Raw genomic sequence first — 16,079 nt, forward strand, 5'->3', positions numbered from 1 at the left:
CCGTAGGGGACAGGGTACGTATGGATTATATGGATTACGCCCCCTTCCCACGTGATTCTGGGGCCCAGCGCAGGGCAGTCATCCAAAGTATCCAGCAAATATTACTAAAGAACGCCACACCTCACCCTATGGCGGCCAGCTACCAACTTTCTTTCCCAATTATCAGAGAAAGGAAACAAGGGTCGGCGGCCAGGGCCTTGGAGAGAGAGGGGGCCGGCAGGGGGCGTGGTCCCACCAGACGCAGCTGAGGGGGCGGGGTGGAGACGGGATTTGGAGGCAACGCCAGGGCTGGAACAAAGACTAGCGCAGAGACAAAGCCCCACGGCCCCCAGCCCCCTCCGGGAACAAAGGCCACGCCCGGCCATCCTGGGCCAGGCACGCCTCCGCCGCCACGAGCAGGCGCCTGAGGAGCTAAGTGAGGGAGGCTGCGCCTGCTCCACCTGCGGCCTAGGGCCTCGGGGCGAGCCGGGAAGACTCCGAGCAGTAGTATCTTGCGGCTGGACGCCCATGCCCCCAGGCTTTGCATCCTCTCAAGAGCCGACCCCCTCAGACAGGATTCACTCCTCCAACCCTGCTTCCCTCCTTAGATCGCCACCACCGTTGAGGTTCGGTTCGGCCACCTGGAAAAGCATCCAAGTCGGCATTAGCTGCTGGCTGGAGACGGGAAAGGGCGCTTGGTGGGCCAGGCGTGAGCTCAGACTCGCCGCTCTGTAACCCCTTGGGACCTATTTGATTTGGGCAGGTTTCAGTGTTTCTCACGTTAAACAACGAAAAGGTTAAAGCCGAAAAGTCAGCCTGCCGGCTCAGAATACAACCTCCTTCTGGGACGGGAACTCTCCGCCCCTCTCTCCGGCCCGCCGTCTCCTCCAAGTCTCGGCCCCGCCCCCCTCCTGAATGCCTATTAACGCTGCGACTGGAGACTCCTCCCGGCCGCCAAAGGGGCGGGGATTGAAGTGGAGGCCTGGACGGCCAATACGCGTGCGTTCCACAGCGGCGTGACGATAGGGCAGGAGGCGAGGTAGCGCACTCTCTAACAACCGTGAGCGCGGACTAAGTGGCGGCAGTAACGTCACTAATGTCCCGCCCCTGCCGCACGGGCGGCGCCGAGGTGGTACCAGCGAAGATAGGAGGATCCAATTTAGGCGCGTGCGTACTCGCTGCCTCGTCTACAGCGATCTGCCCGGGCCCCGCCCCCAAGCTCAAGGCACCCAGCGCGCGTGCGCAGCGGCGTCGGCGCCAGTTATTTCTGTCCCGCCCCCCGACCGGAGCTCTTTCTGCAAGCGGGCGCGCGGGTGAGCGGTTGTTCGTGTTGTGTGTGTGTGTGTGTATGTGTGTGTGTGTGTTGGGTTTCTGTACCCATTGAGAAGGAAGCGCGGGCGGCGGCGGGAGCTGAGCAGGCAGCGGCTGGCCGTGCCTCGGCAGCGCCCTGCGCGCAGCGGGCGGAAGCCCAGGCGGCGCGTGGCGGCGGTCGGCCTCGCGGCGGCGGCGGCCGCGACCCAGCAGTTGGCGGCGAGTGTGTTTGCGCCTGCGCGGCGGGCCCTGTGCCCCTCCTCCCCCCTGGGCGCCCCCGGCGGCGTGTGAATGGACAGCCGCCTCGGGCAGCCCGGGCTCGGGTGAGGGCTCAGCGGGCGGCGAAAAGCGCTCCCCGGCCGCAGCCGCGGCCGCAGCCTCGGCCTCGGCCTCGGCCTCGGCCTCGGCCTCGGCATCGGCATCATCGCCCGCTGGGGGCGGCGGCGAGGCGCTGGAGCTGCTGGAACACTGCGGCGTGTGCCGGGAACGTTTGCGGCCCGAGAGGGAGCCGCGCTTGCTGCCCTGTCTGCACTCGGCTTGCAGCGCCTGTCTTGGGACCCCGGCGCCCTCCGTAGCCAACAGCGCGAGTGACGGCAGCGCGGCGGGCGACGGAGCGGGTGGGTACTGTCGGGCCCCTCCTTCCACCCAGCAGCCTTCTGTCCGGACCTGGCGTGCAGATTGGGTGTTTGTGCTCAGCGTGGTGGTGGCGGGTGAATCGGCTAGGCGAGAGGATAGGGTCCCGGAGAGTGCTCGGCTGGGAGCTGAGATGGGGCGTGCACTTAAAGTTCGATGGAAGAAGGGTTTGGCTCCTGTTATGGGAGTGGAGATCCGGCCCAGCATGGGATGGTGATGGAGGCCCGGGTCCAGTGGGGCGATGGGGTTATAGTCTGGATGTGAACATGGAATGGTTTCAATCGTTTTTACTCTTACCAGTGGTGGACTGTCCTGTGTGCAAGCAGCAGTGCTTCTCCAAAGATATTGTGGAGAATTATTTTATGCGCGACAGTGGCAACAAGGCTGCCACTGATTCCCAGGATGCGAATCAGGTATGTTCAGTTCTAGCAACCATCAGATGGTCTTGGGCAATGGGGAGGGGTCACCAGCTCAGGGGCATGGTTATATCTCCAAGGTTTACTCTTCTGACACTGGGAGCATCTGGGCAGGCTATCTAGGCTAGGTAAAGGCACCACTTAACGTTTCTTGGATAGTAAATGTGGGCCTTTCTGGTGGTTCTGTTTCCTGACTCTGCCTTTTTCCTGCTAGTGCTGCACTAGCTGTGAGGATAATGCCCCAGCCACCAGCTACTGTGTGGAGTGCTCTGAGCCACTGTGTGAGACGTGTGTGGAGGCACACCAGCGGGTGAAGTACACCAAGGACCACACCGTTCGCTCCACTGGTACACAAGGCGGAAGGGGGGGCCCCGGGCTGCTTTTCTACATAAGTCCTCAGCTGCTCATGTGGGTTTCAGATGGTGGATGTGTCCCAGGAGCTTCACTAGGGGGCACTACCTGAAAGGCCTGATGGCAGAACTCAAAATCCGGAGGTTGGGGCTCTGGTATGCGATCTGCTGGTCCAGGTGGGGGGTGGGAGGAGGCCCCAGGCAGGGGGCAGGAGAAGTGCACAGGGACATACCTTATTGTGCCTCAGGGTATGCAGAGGGTTCAAGGAAGCTCATCAGGGGGCACCCCCCCAACCCCCTCACCCCCACCCTGAGTTTTCCGTGTGCAGACCGGGAAACGCAGGGTGTTCGGAGAGGGATGTGAGGGGCCTCCTTGACCTGGGGTTCCCTCGCACCTGCTATAAGGCTCTGTAGGAGAAAGGCCTCTGGGCCACAGTGTCTTGACAAGCTGTGAGGGCCCTCAGGCTGTTACTGACAGTCCTGGCAATGTTTTATCTTTGGGGTGTAGATTTCTCAAAGCGCAGCTGGCTATTTTCAGACTTTCTGTGAATGTGCTGGTAGTGGTATGGTGAGCGACTTACTAGTTTTCTGAGTCTAGCCCAGTTTTTGGTCTACAATTTCTCAGAGTGACCTTTTGATAGTTGTCACTGGCAGCTCCAGCACAGGGGACAGTACTGGTGGGAAGATGAGGATGGCAAAGGTTAGAGTGCAGGACGAGTTAACATTGAAGGAGCTGAGGCCTGGTTTGTATTTTGGTCACATATCTCAGGCTGGGTTGGTATAGCCAGAATGTTTTTGGGATTGGGGAGAAAAGTGGAACAGACTCCCAAGCAGCTTTCTGACGATGACAGGCTCTGGGTGGGGAGGGTGTTGTCAACGTGGTGTATTCATCTTTGGGTTACAGCACCGGGACCTCCCCCCTCTCCCCTAAGGGGGCCTGACACCATTTTGAGAGTCCTGGTTTGACACCTCATCTCTGCCAGTCTGAGGAGGCTCTGCAAGGCCGCCTGTGGGCCTTGGCTTGTAAGGTCTATGGCCTTCTCTTTTTTTTTTTTTTTTTAAAGATTTTTGTGGAATTATGGGATGGGAACAGTGCTGGGGAATTGGGGGAAGGGGAACAGACAAGTTGCTGTCCTTTTGTTCTTCAGTCTAGTTGTGGAGGACGTTGCTTCACTGGCCCAAGTTGGCACCATCATTGCGCCTCTTCCCGGGCGAGGCAGATCAGTCGCCGGCTTCTGGACGGCCGCTCACTGCAGCTGCTGGCCGCTCACGCTGGCTGCTGGCTACACACAGTAGCCCATGGCAACCCACTGCCACAGGGGCTGCAGCCTACGCCGTTGCCGGCGACTCAAGGCAGCCCAGCTCCAGGTTGAGCTGTTGTTCAGCATCTTAGCTGTGGAGGGCAGTGTCACTGGCCCTCATATGTGGGATCCGAACCGGGGCCCTCTGGCGTCCCAAGCCAGTTCTTAACCATCGCGCCACTCGGCCGGTCCTCTGTGGCCTTCTCTTATCAAAGAAGAGGGAGGTCCGCAGGCGTGGCTCCTGAGGAAGCTGCCTGAGTGGTGCCTCTAGGCCCTGATTCGCTTTCTGTCTGTGCCAGAAAGCAAATGTTCTTCGTGCCCGGGATGCCTCAGTAGCCAGAAAGCCCCCCTGCTGGACAGAGCCTGCTGTGAGTGGAAGAGAAAGGGAACCGAGTGGGGGGTTCGGAGGCGGAGGAGCTCTTTTTGAGTGTCCACCTGGAGAAGGTTCCAGAGAGGGACCAGCAGGGGGGAGGTCTCCTGTCAAAGGCCATCATCCTCACTGCCAGAAGCTGGAGGGGGGTGGTCTCTTGGTTAGGCTTGGGACAGGAAGTTTTTAGAGCAAGGGTCTGGTCGCTCGGACCTGTGCTCTTGCAGGGCCCCTGGGTTTTTCCAGTAGGTAGCCCAGGGCTGCAGGACAGGCAGGAAGTGAGGCCCGCAGTTGGACACACTGAGGTTGGGCTCCCTCCTTACTGTACTCGTTCCCTAGGGCCAGCCAAGTCCCGAGATGGCGAACGCACAGTGTACTGCAGTGTGCACAAGCATGAACCCCTCGTGCTGTTCTGTGAAAGCTGTGACACCCTCACCTGCCGGGACTGCCAGCTCAATGCCCACAAGGACCACCAGTGAGTCCTGCGGGGGTGGGGGCGTGGGGGCTTTTTTGTCCAGCGCCCAGGCCCACCTCTGTCTGCCCTCAGGTACCAATTCCTGGAGGACGCAGTGAGGAACCAGCGCAAACTCCTGGCCTCTCTGGTGAAGCGGCTTGGGGATAAGCACGCCACCCTCCAGAAGAACACCAAGGAGGTTCGCAGCTCGTAAGTGGATGTCAGGGCCACAGGGCGTCCCCCAGGTGAGGCCTGCCCAGCTGGTCCTAACCTGAACGGCTTGCTCCCCAGGATTCGCCAAGTGTCTGACGTGCAAAAGCGCGTGCAGGTGGATGTCAAGATGGCTATCCTGCAGATCATGAAGGAGTTGAACAAGCGGGGCCGCGTGCTGGTCAACGACGCCCAGGTGCTCTGGGTGGTGGGAGGGTCCTGGGGACTGGCCCCCTCTGCTGGTTGCTGGCCCCATGCTTAGTGGGAGGGTCCTGTGGATTTTATCTCTCCCCGCTGGTTTCTGATGGCCTCCCCCCCTGCAGAAAGTGACTGAGGGGCAGCAGGAGCGCCTGGAGCGGCAGCACTGGACCATGACCAAGATTCAGAAGCACCAGGAACACATCCTGCGCTTCGCCTCCTGGGCCCTGGAGAGTGACAACAACACAGCCCTGTTGCTCTCCAAGAAGCTGGTGTGTGCTGGGGCAGCAGGTGGGGTGTAGGCAGGTGCCTTCAGCCTCCTGTGGCCTGGTCACCACTATGCTCACACATGCCCTGCCCCCAGATATACTTCCAGCTGCACCGTGCCCTCAAAATGATCGTGGATCCTGTGGAGCCACACGGCGAGATGAAGTTCCAGTGGGACCTCAATGCCTGGACCAAGAGCGCGGAGGCCTTTGGTTGGTCCTTGTCTGTCCCCACGCTGCTCCTTGCCAGCACCTAGGCACTGTGCCTCATGTCTCCCTCTTTCCTGCAGGCAAGATCGTGGCAGAGCGTCCTGGCCCCAACTCCACAGGTCCTGCGCCCATGGCTCCCCCACGGGCTCCAGGGCCCTTGAGCAAGCAGGGCTCTGGCAGCAGCCAGGTGAGCAGAGGAGGGTCCTGGGCGGGCAGATGGTGTGGTTCTCTGAGACACCTGCCCACTGAGACCCAGCCTGCTTTATCCGCAGCCCATGGAAGTGCAGGAAGGCTTTGGCTTCGGGTCAGGTGAGTGGGTGTGCTGGTAGGTGGGAGATCCCAGAGCTCTAGGCCACCCCAGCCCACTGTCCCTTTTCTGTCTTTGAGCAGACGACCCCTACTCAAGTGCAGAACCCCATGTGTCGGGCGTGAAACGGTAAGTGTGGTTGTCCTGGGAGAGTGGGTAGATGTAGGGATAGAGGTGTTGACGCCCAGCTATACCCACAGGTCCCGCACAGGTGACGGTGAGGTGAGTGGCCTCATGCGCAAAGTGCCACGGGTTAGCCTGGAGCGCCTGGATCTTGACCTCACGGCTGACAGCCAGCCACCAGTCTTCAAGGTCTTCCCAGGCAGCACCACGGAAGACTACAACTTGATCGTCATTGAGCGTGGGGCTGCGGCCGCTGCTGCTGGACAGCCAGGGACTGCGCCCCCTGGTGCCCCTGGTGTCCAGCCTCTGCCTGGCATGGCCATCGTCAAGGTGAGCTTGACCCCAGGTGACCACAGCTGGGAAATGACCACTGCTGCCTAGACCTGCACCACTGCTGAACACCCGTCACTTCCTTTTAGGAGGAAGAGACAGAGGCCGCTATTGGAGCCCCACTTGCTGCCACTGAAGGCCCCGAGACCAAGCCTGTGCTGATGGCCCTGGCAGAGGGCCCTGGTGCTGAGGGCCCACGCCTGGCCTCACCGAGTGGCAGCACCAGCTCAAGCCTGGAGGTGGTGGCTCCAGAGGGCACCTCAGCTCCGGCTGGTGGTCCGGGTGCCCTGGATGACAGTGCCACTATCTGCCGCGTCTGCCAGAAGCCAGGCGATCTGGTCATGTGCAACCAGTGCGAGTTCTGCTTCCACCTGGACTGTCACCTGCCTGCCTTGCAGGATGTGCCAGGGTGCGAGGCTGTGGGTGCTGGGGTGATGGGCTGGCCAGGGTGGGGGCAGCTCCTCATTTTTTGTCCCCTCCAGGGAGGAGTGGAGCTGCTCACTCTGCCATGTGCTACCTGACCTGAAGGAGGAGGATGGCAGCCTGGACACTGGTGACAGCACTGGAGTGGTGGCCAAGCTGTCACCAGCCAACCAGCAGGTGAGGATGGGGCCTTTCCCTTGGTTGTTAAATAGCTCCATGCCCCGCCCCTGCTGACATTCTCTATACTGTTTCTCGCTATAGAAATGTGAGCGTGTCCTGCTGGCCCTGTTCTGCCACGAGCCTTGTCGGCCCCTGCACCAGCTGGCTACTGACTCGAGCTTCTCCTTGGTGAGTCCTGGCACTTGCGGGGAGTCCTGGGCAGGACTGGGCACCCTGCCTCACCTGCTGCCTGTGGCCTCTTACTGTAGGATCAGCCTGGTGGCACCCTGGACCTTACCCTGATCAGGGCCCGCCTCCAGGAGAAGTTGTCACCCCCCTATAGTTCCCCCCAGGAATTTGTCCAGGATGTGGGCCGTATGTTCAAGCAATTCAACAAGCTGACAGAGGTGAGCCTATGGAGGAGGGCAGGGGTAGGGGTGAGGCTTGGGGAGGGGAGGGTCCAGGAGGGCTGGAACCCACCCTGCCACCCACCTTGCTCAGGACAAGGCAGACGTGCAGTCCATCATTGGCCTGCAGCGCTTCTTTGAGACTCGCATGAACGAGGCCTTCGGTGACACCAAGTTCTCTGCTGTGCTGGTGGAGCCCCCGCCCCTGAGCCTGCCTGGTGCTGGCCTGAGTGCCCAGGAGTTGTCCAGTGGGTCTGGTGATGGCCCCTGAAGCTGGGCCCCTTGAGCTAGCTCAGCCTATCTGTCCTGTTACCCCTGCCCTTCCCCCTCTGGTGGCCTGGCTCCCACTCCTTGGTACCCCCTTCCCCAGCCCCTCACAATATGGTTTTTACTTCTGTGGATTTAATAAAAACTTCACGAGTTCAAGCCTTGCTTGGTGGGGGCAGTGTCCTGGGGCTTGGTCTCTGCCTGCAGCTCTCTCACCAAGCCCTGGTGGGCCCTGCAGGGGTAGGGCGTCCCTTCTGGACCCTCTCTGATGTGGGGAGTCTCAGGTGAGTGGGAGGGTACCCTGTGGGCAGGCACGGGGAAGCCTGTTATGTGCTTGGTGGTGACTCCTCTTCCTGAGTGCCTCCTGGACTTGGCATGACCAGACAGGGCACCAGTGAGCTTGGTGGGCTGAGGTGCTAGAATTCTAGGGTATTGGGAGCCTGCGGTCTGGGGAGTGAGCATAGCGTTGAGGCCAAGGCACTAGAGGCCTGGAACGGATGCTGCAGCTGGACCTACGATTCCCAAGTGTGAACATGCGTGGGCTTGGCCTGTACCTCTGCCCTCCCTAACCCACAACCCAAGTAATCTGGTACTTGTCCTCTTGACAGGCATGCTCTGAGTGATTCAGGCCCCGAGACCTACTGAGGCCAGTCACATAGGCCCAGAAATAAGTGTCCAATGTCTTTTATTACAGGGTACAATAAAAGTGGGTGTCTTATTACAGACAGGGTACAGTGAAAGTGGGTGTCAGCGGCCTGGGGTGGCATGGGGCAGTCAGTCCCTCCGCAGGTTCTTGAGCCGTTCCTCCAGGTCTGCATCTGCATCCACAAGGGCTGACGCCGTGGCCTCTGCCTTCTTCCCAGTGGCAGCCACACTGAGTGAGCCTCCAGTGGATGGGAGGTCTGCAGAGAGATGGGGGTTAGAGCTCCTTGTGGGAGACCGTGTTGGGAGGGAAAACCAAGCCCAAGCCGTGGGCACTCACTGGACAGCTCATCTGTCAGGCTCAGACCCAGCTCATCCAGGACCTGGGACACAACGGCATCACTGGAGGAGAGAAGAGGAACTGAGGGTCAGGCATGAGGGGCAGGTCTGCTCCCACCCCCACTGGATGTCAGTACCTCTCCTCTTCATCTTCCTCATCGCCCATGGCATCGTCAATGGCATCATTCATCATCTCCTCTTTCATGTCCATTATCTCTGCCTGCCGCTCAAACTCCATCATGATCTTCTGGATCTGAGGCAGCTTGAGCTACAAGGTGTGTGTGTGTGGGGTGGGGGGAGAAGGGGTAGGCAGTGAGCCTAGTAGTCCTTGACGGGTACAGGGGTTGGCACCTGGGGGGAAGGGACAGGAACAGGCCTACCTACCTGTCTGTTCATGGTGCCCATGGCTTTGGTGACGCCCTTCATGGCTTGTGCCATGGAGTTGTTGGACTTGAGTGTCTGAATCTTGAGGGATACAGCCTGGATGTTGGCCCGCATCAATACAAACTTGCGCACATAACGCCGTGTGCGTACCAGGTCCTTGGCCATGATGCGCACTGCATCCTGAGGAGATGGGACAGGTGGCAGGCAGAGGCCCTGTGGCTAACCCCAGCAGCCACTGCTCCCTCCTCCCAATCTGGTCCACAGGGTCCTCTGTGAGCTTCTCTGACCTGTGAATGCTGGGCCATACAGTCACTGCCTTGACTTAAACAGAGTCCTGTCCTCGCCACCTCATAGAAGCCTGGCAGTCATAGGCCTACTCAAAGCCAGCTTTTTACTTCTCTCCAGACCTCTTCCTTGCCTTGTCCATCCCAGGAAATGGCACCTCCTCAACCCAGCTGCTCAGGCCCAAACTGTCACCCATCACAGGCTCTGCTCACTCCTGGTTAAGGCAGTGTCTCCTCATGGCCCTCAGGTCCAAGTACCCCACACCATGTCCTTCCTGCAGCAAATGCTTTGGCTCAGCTTCCACTGTGGCCTGTACTGAGTGGTCTGAGCTCACTCAGCACTACTTCATCTAACACTTGCTGCCTGGATCTTCACAGGCACAATCTGTATTACTCATGGTTCGGCTCTGATAATCACTTCCTGGGAGGGGCCATTTTCCTCGAAGCATCTATTGGTGTCCTGTACCACTTGCTAAAGTCAGCAGTGGTTGGCCCTGTGTCCCAGCACCTACCAAACAGAACTCACCATCTGCCCCTGCTTGGCCATCTTCTTGATGTCTGCAATGATTTTCTTCTCCTGGGTCTCTAGCTTCTGTCGCTCACGGTCTAGCTCTCGCATGGCCCGGTTCAGGGCCCGTTGGTTCTGCCGCAGTAGCTCCTCTGGTGTCTTCCGGCGCCCAAACAACAGGTCCATGGCAGCAGGAGCCCGTCAGGGGTGCCTGGGACAAGGGCAAAACCAAGCTGCAAGGCGGCAAGAAAAGTGGCCAGAGGCACAACCAGGGTCACAACGTATGGGGGGCGGGGGAGGCCAAAACAGTGCAGCCCAGAAATATTGTAGCCCAGGGACACAAATGGGGACATCCATAGCGTACCCACACCAGCCCCATCCCCATCCCCATCACAGCCCCAATGGAGGCGCAAGGCTTCATGAAGCCTCCCTCTTCAGACCGGGAGGTGAGATCATGTCTGATGCACTGAGACTGGAGGTGGATGTGTGTGGATGCACCGGGGACATTTGGGACCCTGAGCAACAAGGACGGCAGTTGTGGGGGCTTGTGAAGGCAGAGCAGGACAGTGTATGGATGACATTCGTACTGGGGGTCGGGGTGGTCCTTGAATGCTGAGGGAACTTGGTTGCTGAGAATACGGTTGGGGGAGGTCGGAGACCCCTGTACCCTGAGGACGATATGATGAACCTTAGGGCGCCCTGTAAACCCAGGCCAGGGTCTGGAGTCTTCGGGGACTCCTGAACATTGAGAACAGGACGGTGGACACTGGGGGGCTTTGCACATCCAGGACAGAGTCTCGGAGCGTTAGGGGTGCTGTGCACCAACAGCAACGCGGCGTAGGGCACCCCAATGGCGAGGCCAGGGTCCCAGTAAATAGCGAGGTCCTCGACGCCGGGGCAGAGTCCCTCGTTCTTGGCAGCCCATGCGCCCCCTCACCCCCGGACCCATGGCCCAACAGAGGCCACTCACCAGAGCTGGGACAGGGGCCCGCTTCCGTGCCTCTCGTTCTGATCCCAGGCGCGCCCACCGACAGCCCCTCGGTTCTGTCGCCTCCGTTTCCGGATTAAACGACCTGACGTCACACGCCCCTCCCGTACCCGGAATGCTGGGAGGTGGCAAGAACGCGCGTGCGCACACGCCCTGGAACAGGCCGGAGCGCATGCGCATGCGCACCATCTTCCGTTTCTCTGCGGCAGTCCTGAGGGTGTGCCACACTTTCGCGTTCCGCCTCAGGCAGCCCGGTCACGCCCGTAGCCCCAACCCGCAGGGTTGGTGCACCTTCTGACACCTTCCCCTCAGCCACCCCACAGGTCATGCGTCCCACATCACACCCACTGACTTCTCCCTGATGTTTTTGGGCCTCAGGCACCTGGTAACACCAGGCAGGGTCCTCCTCTGCGGGTCCACCATGGCAGGTGGGGACGGAGGTGGAGATGGCGCCCTTTCCCCTAAGCTGGTCTGCCGGCCAGAAAGCCAGTGGTTGCTGGATTCCACCCCTGCCTCATCCCAAATTGGGATGCATCCCGCCCTGCCCAAGGCTTGGGGCTTGATCTCCCCACTGCCCCTGGCAATGGACAGCCTGCTGAGGGGTGCCCCAATGCCACCTGGGACCACACACCTTCCGGTACTCTTGTCCAAGAAGCCTTGGTGGATATCACCTGCCCCTCCCCGCCCACAGAAGGAAGAGGCAGAGGCCATGCAGTAACATTCCCCTTTAATAGCCTGGTGGGACCTCCAGTGGTGGAAGGATGGGGTGGCAGGGCCCAGGCCACCCAGTCCCCTTGGCCACCCACCCCAGAGCCCAAAGTGGGGGGTTGGACAGCACCCAGCAGGGGGCTAGACAAGCCAATTCATTTCCCATCGCTGAGCAGGTCGGGGCAGATAGCGCCGACCTTAATCACATGGTGGTTAACAAAAAAAAATAACTAGGAGCGGGTGGTAGGGAGAGGAGGCAAGGCCAGGGCATGGGATTTCCCCCACCTGCCACCCCATGCTCCCCACCTGTGGCCCCCAATAAATATTTGCAGGGGACGCCGGGGCTAGTGGCCCTGGCAGGGGTGGGTAGGCGCCAACCCTATTTCAGGCAGCGCTCGAAGTAGGTGGAGCCGATGTAGCCACCTCGCATGGAGCGCTGCACATTCTGCTCAAACAGCCGCCGGTTGTTCTGTAGGACCTCAGCGGCCTCCTTGTTCAGCGGGTCTTCAGGGTTGGGCTCCTGTGGCCAGTATTGACAGGGGTCAACAGGCCCAAGGGGCAGAAGGCCAACCACCCCAAGCCCTACCCACCCAGCCCTACTCACCAAGAAGAGATACTGCAGGCCATAAATTATGGAGTTTATCGTAAGGACTGGCTTCCAGTCCTCTCTGTGGGCAGAAAGCATCAGGTTCAGGGGCTGGCGAGTGGGCAGCTGCCACACGCCCTGCTGGAACTGGACAAGTCAGGCCCAGGGCGTGGGACAGTGCGGATGTGAGCGGCAAGGGGGAGGGTGCAGAGTAGGCCAGGGAGAAAGCCAAGGTCTAGCCATGAGGAAGAAAACATGGAGATGAAGAGATAGATGGACACAGACCACAGGGGGAGGGAAGGAACACTGGTTCAGTGCAAGGCTATGAAGGGGGCCTGGCAGGCAGGGCTGGGTAGAGCAATGGAGGGCCAGCGCCCTCACCTGAGGATGTTGAGGCAGACGTTGCCCTCGAGGTCAATGTTGGGGTGATAGACCATCGTCTCACACTTCACCTTGGGGGGGTCATGCGGGTAACCCTGGCCCACCTGGCTCCAGGAAAAGAGAGCAGGAGGTGGATAGGTGCCCTGGCAGTGCCTGGCTGGGGCCTCAGCTGTTGCCTCCTCAGCCCAGGGAGCCACCCCGGCCCATCTGGGACTCACCTTAAAACTGAACACAAACTTCCCGCTCTTGTAGAAGCCCTGTGAGGGGAAAGAAAAAGGAGTTAGGGCCCCATCCTGCAGGGCATGACAGGTGAACCAGGTCTTCCTACTTGGGAGCCAGCCCCCACCCAGCCTGTGCCTGGGAGTCTAGCTGAGTGTTGCCCTCACCTCATCAGGACAGATAACCAGCTTGAAGTTGAGGAGGTCGTCGGGATCTGAAAAGCTGATGTCACACGTCTTGGGCAGGTTTAGCTCGTTTATGTCTGGGTTTGCACAGCAGAGAAAGAGAACAGAGAGGGGAGAGTGAGAGAGGAGGGTGCTCAGAGCAGGTATGGGTGCCAGCAGCCCCTATGACTTCTTCCAAGACCCCCAGGGCTGTCCTGGGCTGTGCCCCACACCCCCAACTCTCTCCTTGCTCTTTCTGCTCCCCAGTCTCCAAACAGGATCTTCTGGGTCCAAGACACACCCCAAACATGCATCTTCGGTTGTGGCTGTGCCCTAGCTCCTGGCCCAGGATAAACTTCCGACTCTTCTGAATCCACAGACTCCCAAGTGGCCCCCAAGAGCACCTAACAACCGCAAACCCCAGGATCCCCAGCCACGACCTCCAACTTTCTAGTGGGCTCTGCTCATCCCCACCTGCCCACCCGAACTCAAGAACCCTGGCACCTCTATACCCTAAATCATCCCCTCACCAATCCCAGGTCTCCAGCATCTCTCCCCTGCTGTCATCCCAAACCCAGGTTCCTATCTGACCCCCAGACGTGTGAGTCCCCAGCCTCACTCTCCCTGGCACCCACTATCCCCTCCCTCCTCTACCTGTCACCCCAAGCCCCTAATTGCGATATGATGACCCCCAGGCCCCAGAACCTACTCTACCCACCGCACTCTGATTCCCAGTGACCCCAGCATAATACTCTCCCACTCCTATCCTCAATCCGCGGCTCCCACTATCCCCATCTCCTTTGCTTGTCATCCAGGTTCCCGTCTGACCCCCAGACTCTCAGCCCCGGGTCCCCTACTACCACCCTCCACCGCTTGACCCTCAGATTCCCGGTCCCTAATACCAAGTGCCTGCCTGGCTTTCCGAATATCCTAAATGCCCCATCCTGTGCCCCACTTCTCTGATTCCCCCCCACCCCGAATGCATTACCCCATGCGATCCTCCATCACCCCACCTCAGGCCCTGACCTCCGACCCCTCACATCCACGGCCTCCAATCTGACATCACTGACCATGAGGAAAACATTATCCAACTCCTGGTCCCCCATTACCCCACCCCAGGCCCTGACGCCCGACCCCTACCCTTCTGGATCCGCAGCTGCGCCGCCGACGCCTTCTTGCTGCTGCCCTTGGTGCCGCCCGCCGACTCCTCCTCCTTCTTCTGCTGCTTCAGCGAGAACAGCTTGATCATCCTGCCGCCGCCGCCGCCGTCGCCGCGGGGCCCGGGACCCCGGCCACACGGCCGCCCGTCGCCGCCCGCGCCACTCGGACCCCCCGCTGCCGCCTTCTCCGCTGCTGCCGCGGCCCGTCCGGCCTGCCGCGCCGCTCCGCGCCCACCGCGCGACCCGCGTCGGCTCCCGTAGTCCGGCTCCGGCCTGGCCCGGCGCCTCGGGCTCGCTCGGCGGTGCTCGAGCAAACTCGACTCTCCTCGGGACTGCTCGGCCCCGCCCCCACCCGGTCGCTACCTCCGCCTCTTCGCCCGCTCAGGTCAAGGGCCCAGCTGCGGTTACGGACTCAGGCTCTCTGGGACGCGCCGTCGCCTCGCTCACTCGCTCGTTCGCGAAGGGGTTGCGGCTAGGGGTGGAAGGAGGCGGAGGCGGTGTTCAGAAGTCTCGGCTTCCGCGGCAGTAGCGGCTACGGCGCGGAGGTTCGCAACGGCCTCGGGCGCCCTACCACTTCGGCTATTTCCGCCGCCTGCCCGCTTCGGCTCTTCCCGCCTGGCCTGCGCTGTGCACCTGCGCAGCCACCCCCGACGTCTCCGCCCCGCTTTGCTCCCCTATGAGGCTTAGGGTTCGGATTCTTTCGGCCGGGGCTCGAGTACTTCCGCTTGTCCAGGCGTCTCGTGGTCACTTCCGGGGACGCCCGCGGATACAGGCGGGGGCGGTGTCGCCGCCATCTTTAAGTGGGGCAGATGCGGGCAGCTTCGCTCGCTGTCCGGCCATTCCCGCTTGCACTAGTGCAGACCGCAGCGGGGATGGGTCAAATGGGGTCCTTTCCCGGAAGTCACAGACAGAGGCATGGTGATCGTTGCGGGCCAGAGCCCAGGGAGAGGCCAGGGGCGTTTTCCAGGGAGTGCGGAGTCGAGCACCCTCGTGTTCTATCGCAAACCCAATCAACCCGCTCGGGGAGATTCTAGTTGAGGTAAACTAACAAAATGTATTGTGCCAGAGAGCGGTCAGCATTCTGGAGGGTAATGCGGGTGGACACTCGGGTGGGGGCCGATTTCGGGGAGTTCAGCGGAGCGCAGGATGATCTTCCGCCGTCTGCGACGGGGGCTGGGCCAGCCTCCCCTCCAATCACAGCTCAGCATGTCCCTCAGGGTTCTGCGACTTCCGGCTGTCAACGCGGAAACCGTGAGGCGGGTCGGGAGCGGCGCCAGGAGGGCTGCCTAGTGCGGGGCTGACCAGTCAGGACAGCCGGGGCTCTGCAGCTCAGCCCTTCCGCATCCGCGGGTGCCTCCCGCGGCATTTCCCCTTCTGTCCCTGAGACAATGCGCGGTCCCCTCCCAGAGTACTGTGGGGCCGCTTTGCGGTCGGCCAGGTTCCTCTCAGCCATCTGCCCTGGCCCAGGCCCAGGCCCGTGGTTCTTACATCCGCCCCAGTCGCTATCCTAACCTCAGGGAGTCGCCTCCACCTCGTCGGACATAGGTCTGGCATCCATCCCGGTCTCAGCTTCCGTGGAGGCTCTGCCCTGTGAGTGCCTGTTATCCTTAGCGTCCTTGGTCTCCGTGGACTGATCCCAGCTGTATTTCTGTAATCGCTTCCCCCTTTCGGCCCTTCCATTCTCAATGCCACCAACCCAGACGCCCCCTTTATCTCCTCTGTTGTTCCAGCCTCACATTCCCAGCATCGTTTCTGGACTCCCGTGAGAGCTGAATGCTGGAGGGGTGCAAGGCTAAGTAAGGATGGGGGCTCAAGTCTCAAACAGCTCAGGTTTGGGACCGATGTAATTGCAACCATCCCAGCGTTCTCAAGCTTCAGACATAGCTGGTCCTAGGACTCAGAGGGCACCTCCAGACTGAAGTTCTCCCTGTAACCCTTCCTCTCCGTTCTTCTTAGCCATTCTGCTCTTGCTGATTATTTTCATAAATGCTGTCTCCACATTATG

At 60.5% G+C, this 16,079-nt stretch overlaps 3 protein-coding genes and 1 long non-coding RNA gene across 6 annotated transcripts; 2 read left to right on the plus strand and 2 right to left on the minus strand.

Moving 5' to 3' along the window:
• The first annotated feature begins 1,075 nt into the window (after positions 1-1,075).
• TRIM28 (tripartite motif containing 28) lies at positions 1,076-7,870 on the plus strand. The gene is made up of 19 exons (XM_019633302.1): positions 1,076-1,292; positions 1,398-1,907; positions 2,224-2,336; positions 2,554-2,686; positions 4,290-4,358; positions 4,697-4,832; positions 4,905-5,021; positions 5,103-5,217; positions 5,345-5,491; positions 5,584-5,698; positions 5,776-5,882; positions 5,968-6,004; positions 6,086-6,131; positions 6,203-6,455; positions 6,545-6,864; positions 6,938-7,055; positions 7,140-7,226; positions 7,307-7,444; positions 7,539-7,870. The coding sequence occupies exons 1-19, from the start codon at positions 1,076-1,078 to the stop codon at positions 7,713-7,715; spliced, it is 2,955 nt and encodes a 984-aa protein (XP_019488847.1). The 3' UTR covers positions 7,716-7,870.
• A 509-nt stretch (positions 7,871-8,379) lies between these two features.
• CHMP2A (charged multivesicular body protein 2A) lies at positions 8,380-10,965 on the minus strand. 2 transcript variants are annotated; one of them, XM_019633349.1, is made up of 6 exons: positions 10,839-10,965; positions 9,887-10,101; positions 9,077-9,256; positions 8,830-8,960; positions 8,694-8,755; positions 8,380-8,613 (listed from the first exon to the last, which is right to left on the minus strand). In XM_019633349.1, the coding sequence occupies exons 2-6, from the start codon at positions 10,052-10,054 to the stop codon at positions 8,486-8,488; spliced, it is 669 nt and encodes a 222-aa protein (XP_019488894.1). In that variant the 5' UTR covers positions 10,055-10,101; positions 10,839-10,965; the 3' UTR covers positions 8,380-8,485. The 2 variants fall into 2 exon arrangements, with proteins under 2 accessions (XP_019488894.1, XP_019488893.1); XM_019633348.1 differs by having other exon boundaries at positions 9,887-10,079; positions 10,839-10,963.
• Positions 10,966-11,566: 601 nt separating this feature from the next.
• UBE2M (ubiquitin conjugating enzyme E2 M) lies at positions 11,567-14,759 on the minus strand. The gene is made up of 6 exons (XM_019633350.1): positions 14,055-14,759; positions 12,918-13,012; positions 12,750-12,788; positions 12,532-12,635; positions 12,169-12,232; positions 11,567-12,084 (listed from the first exon to the last, which is right to left on the minus strand). Exons 1-6 carry the CDS (start codon positions 14,161-14,163, stop codon positions 11,944-11,946), a joined length of 552 nt encoding a protein of 183 aa, XP_019488895.1. The 5' UTR covers positions 14,164-14,759; the 3' UTR covers positions 11,567-11,943.
• A 143-nt stretch (positions 14,760-14,902) lies between these two features.
• Positions 14,903-16,074, plus strand: LOC109377095 (uncharacterized). 2 transcript variants are annotated; one of them, XR_002122822.1, is made up of 2 exons: positions 14,903-15,664; positions 15,805-16,074. It is a non-coding gene; the product is annotated as an uncharacterized LOC109377095 (long non-coding RNA). The 2 variants fall into 2 exon arrangements; XR_002122821.1 differs by having other exon boundaries at positions 14,903-15,113.
• The last annotated feature ends 5 nt before the right edge of the window (positions 16,075-16,079 follow it).

The sequence above is a fragment of the Hipposideros armiger genome, unplaced genomic scaffold (assembly GCF_001890085.2).
Source record: "Hipposideros armiger isolate ML-2016 unplaced genomic scaffold, ASM189008v1 scaffold_1286, whole genome shotgun sequence".
Taxonomy (NCBI): domain Eukaryota; kingdom Metazoa; phylum Chordata; class Mammalia; order Chiroptera; family Hipposideridae; genus Hipposideros; species Hipposideros armiger.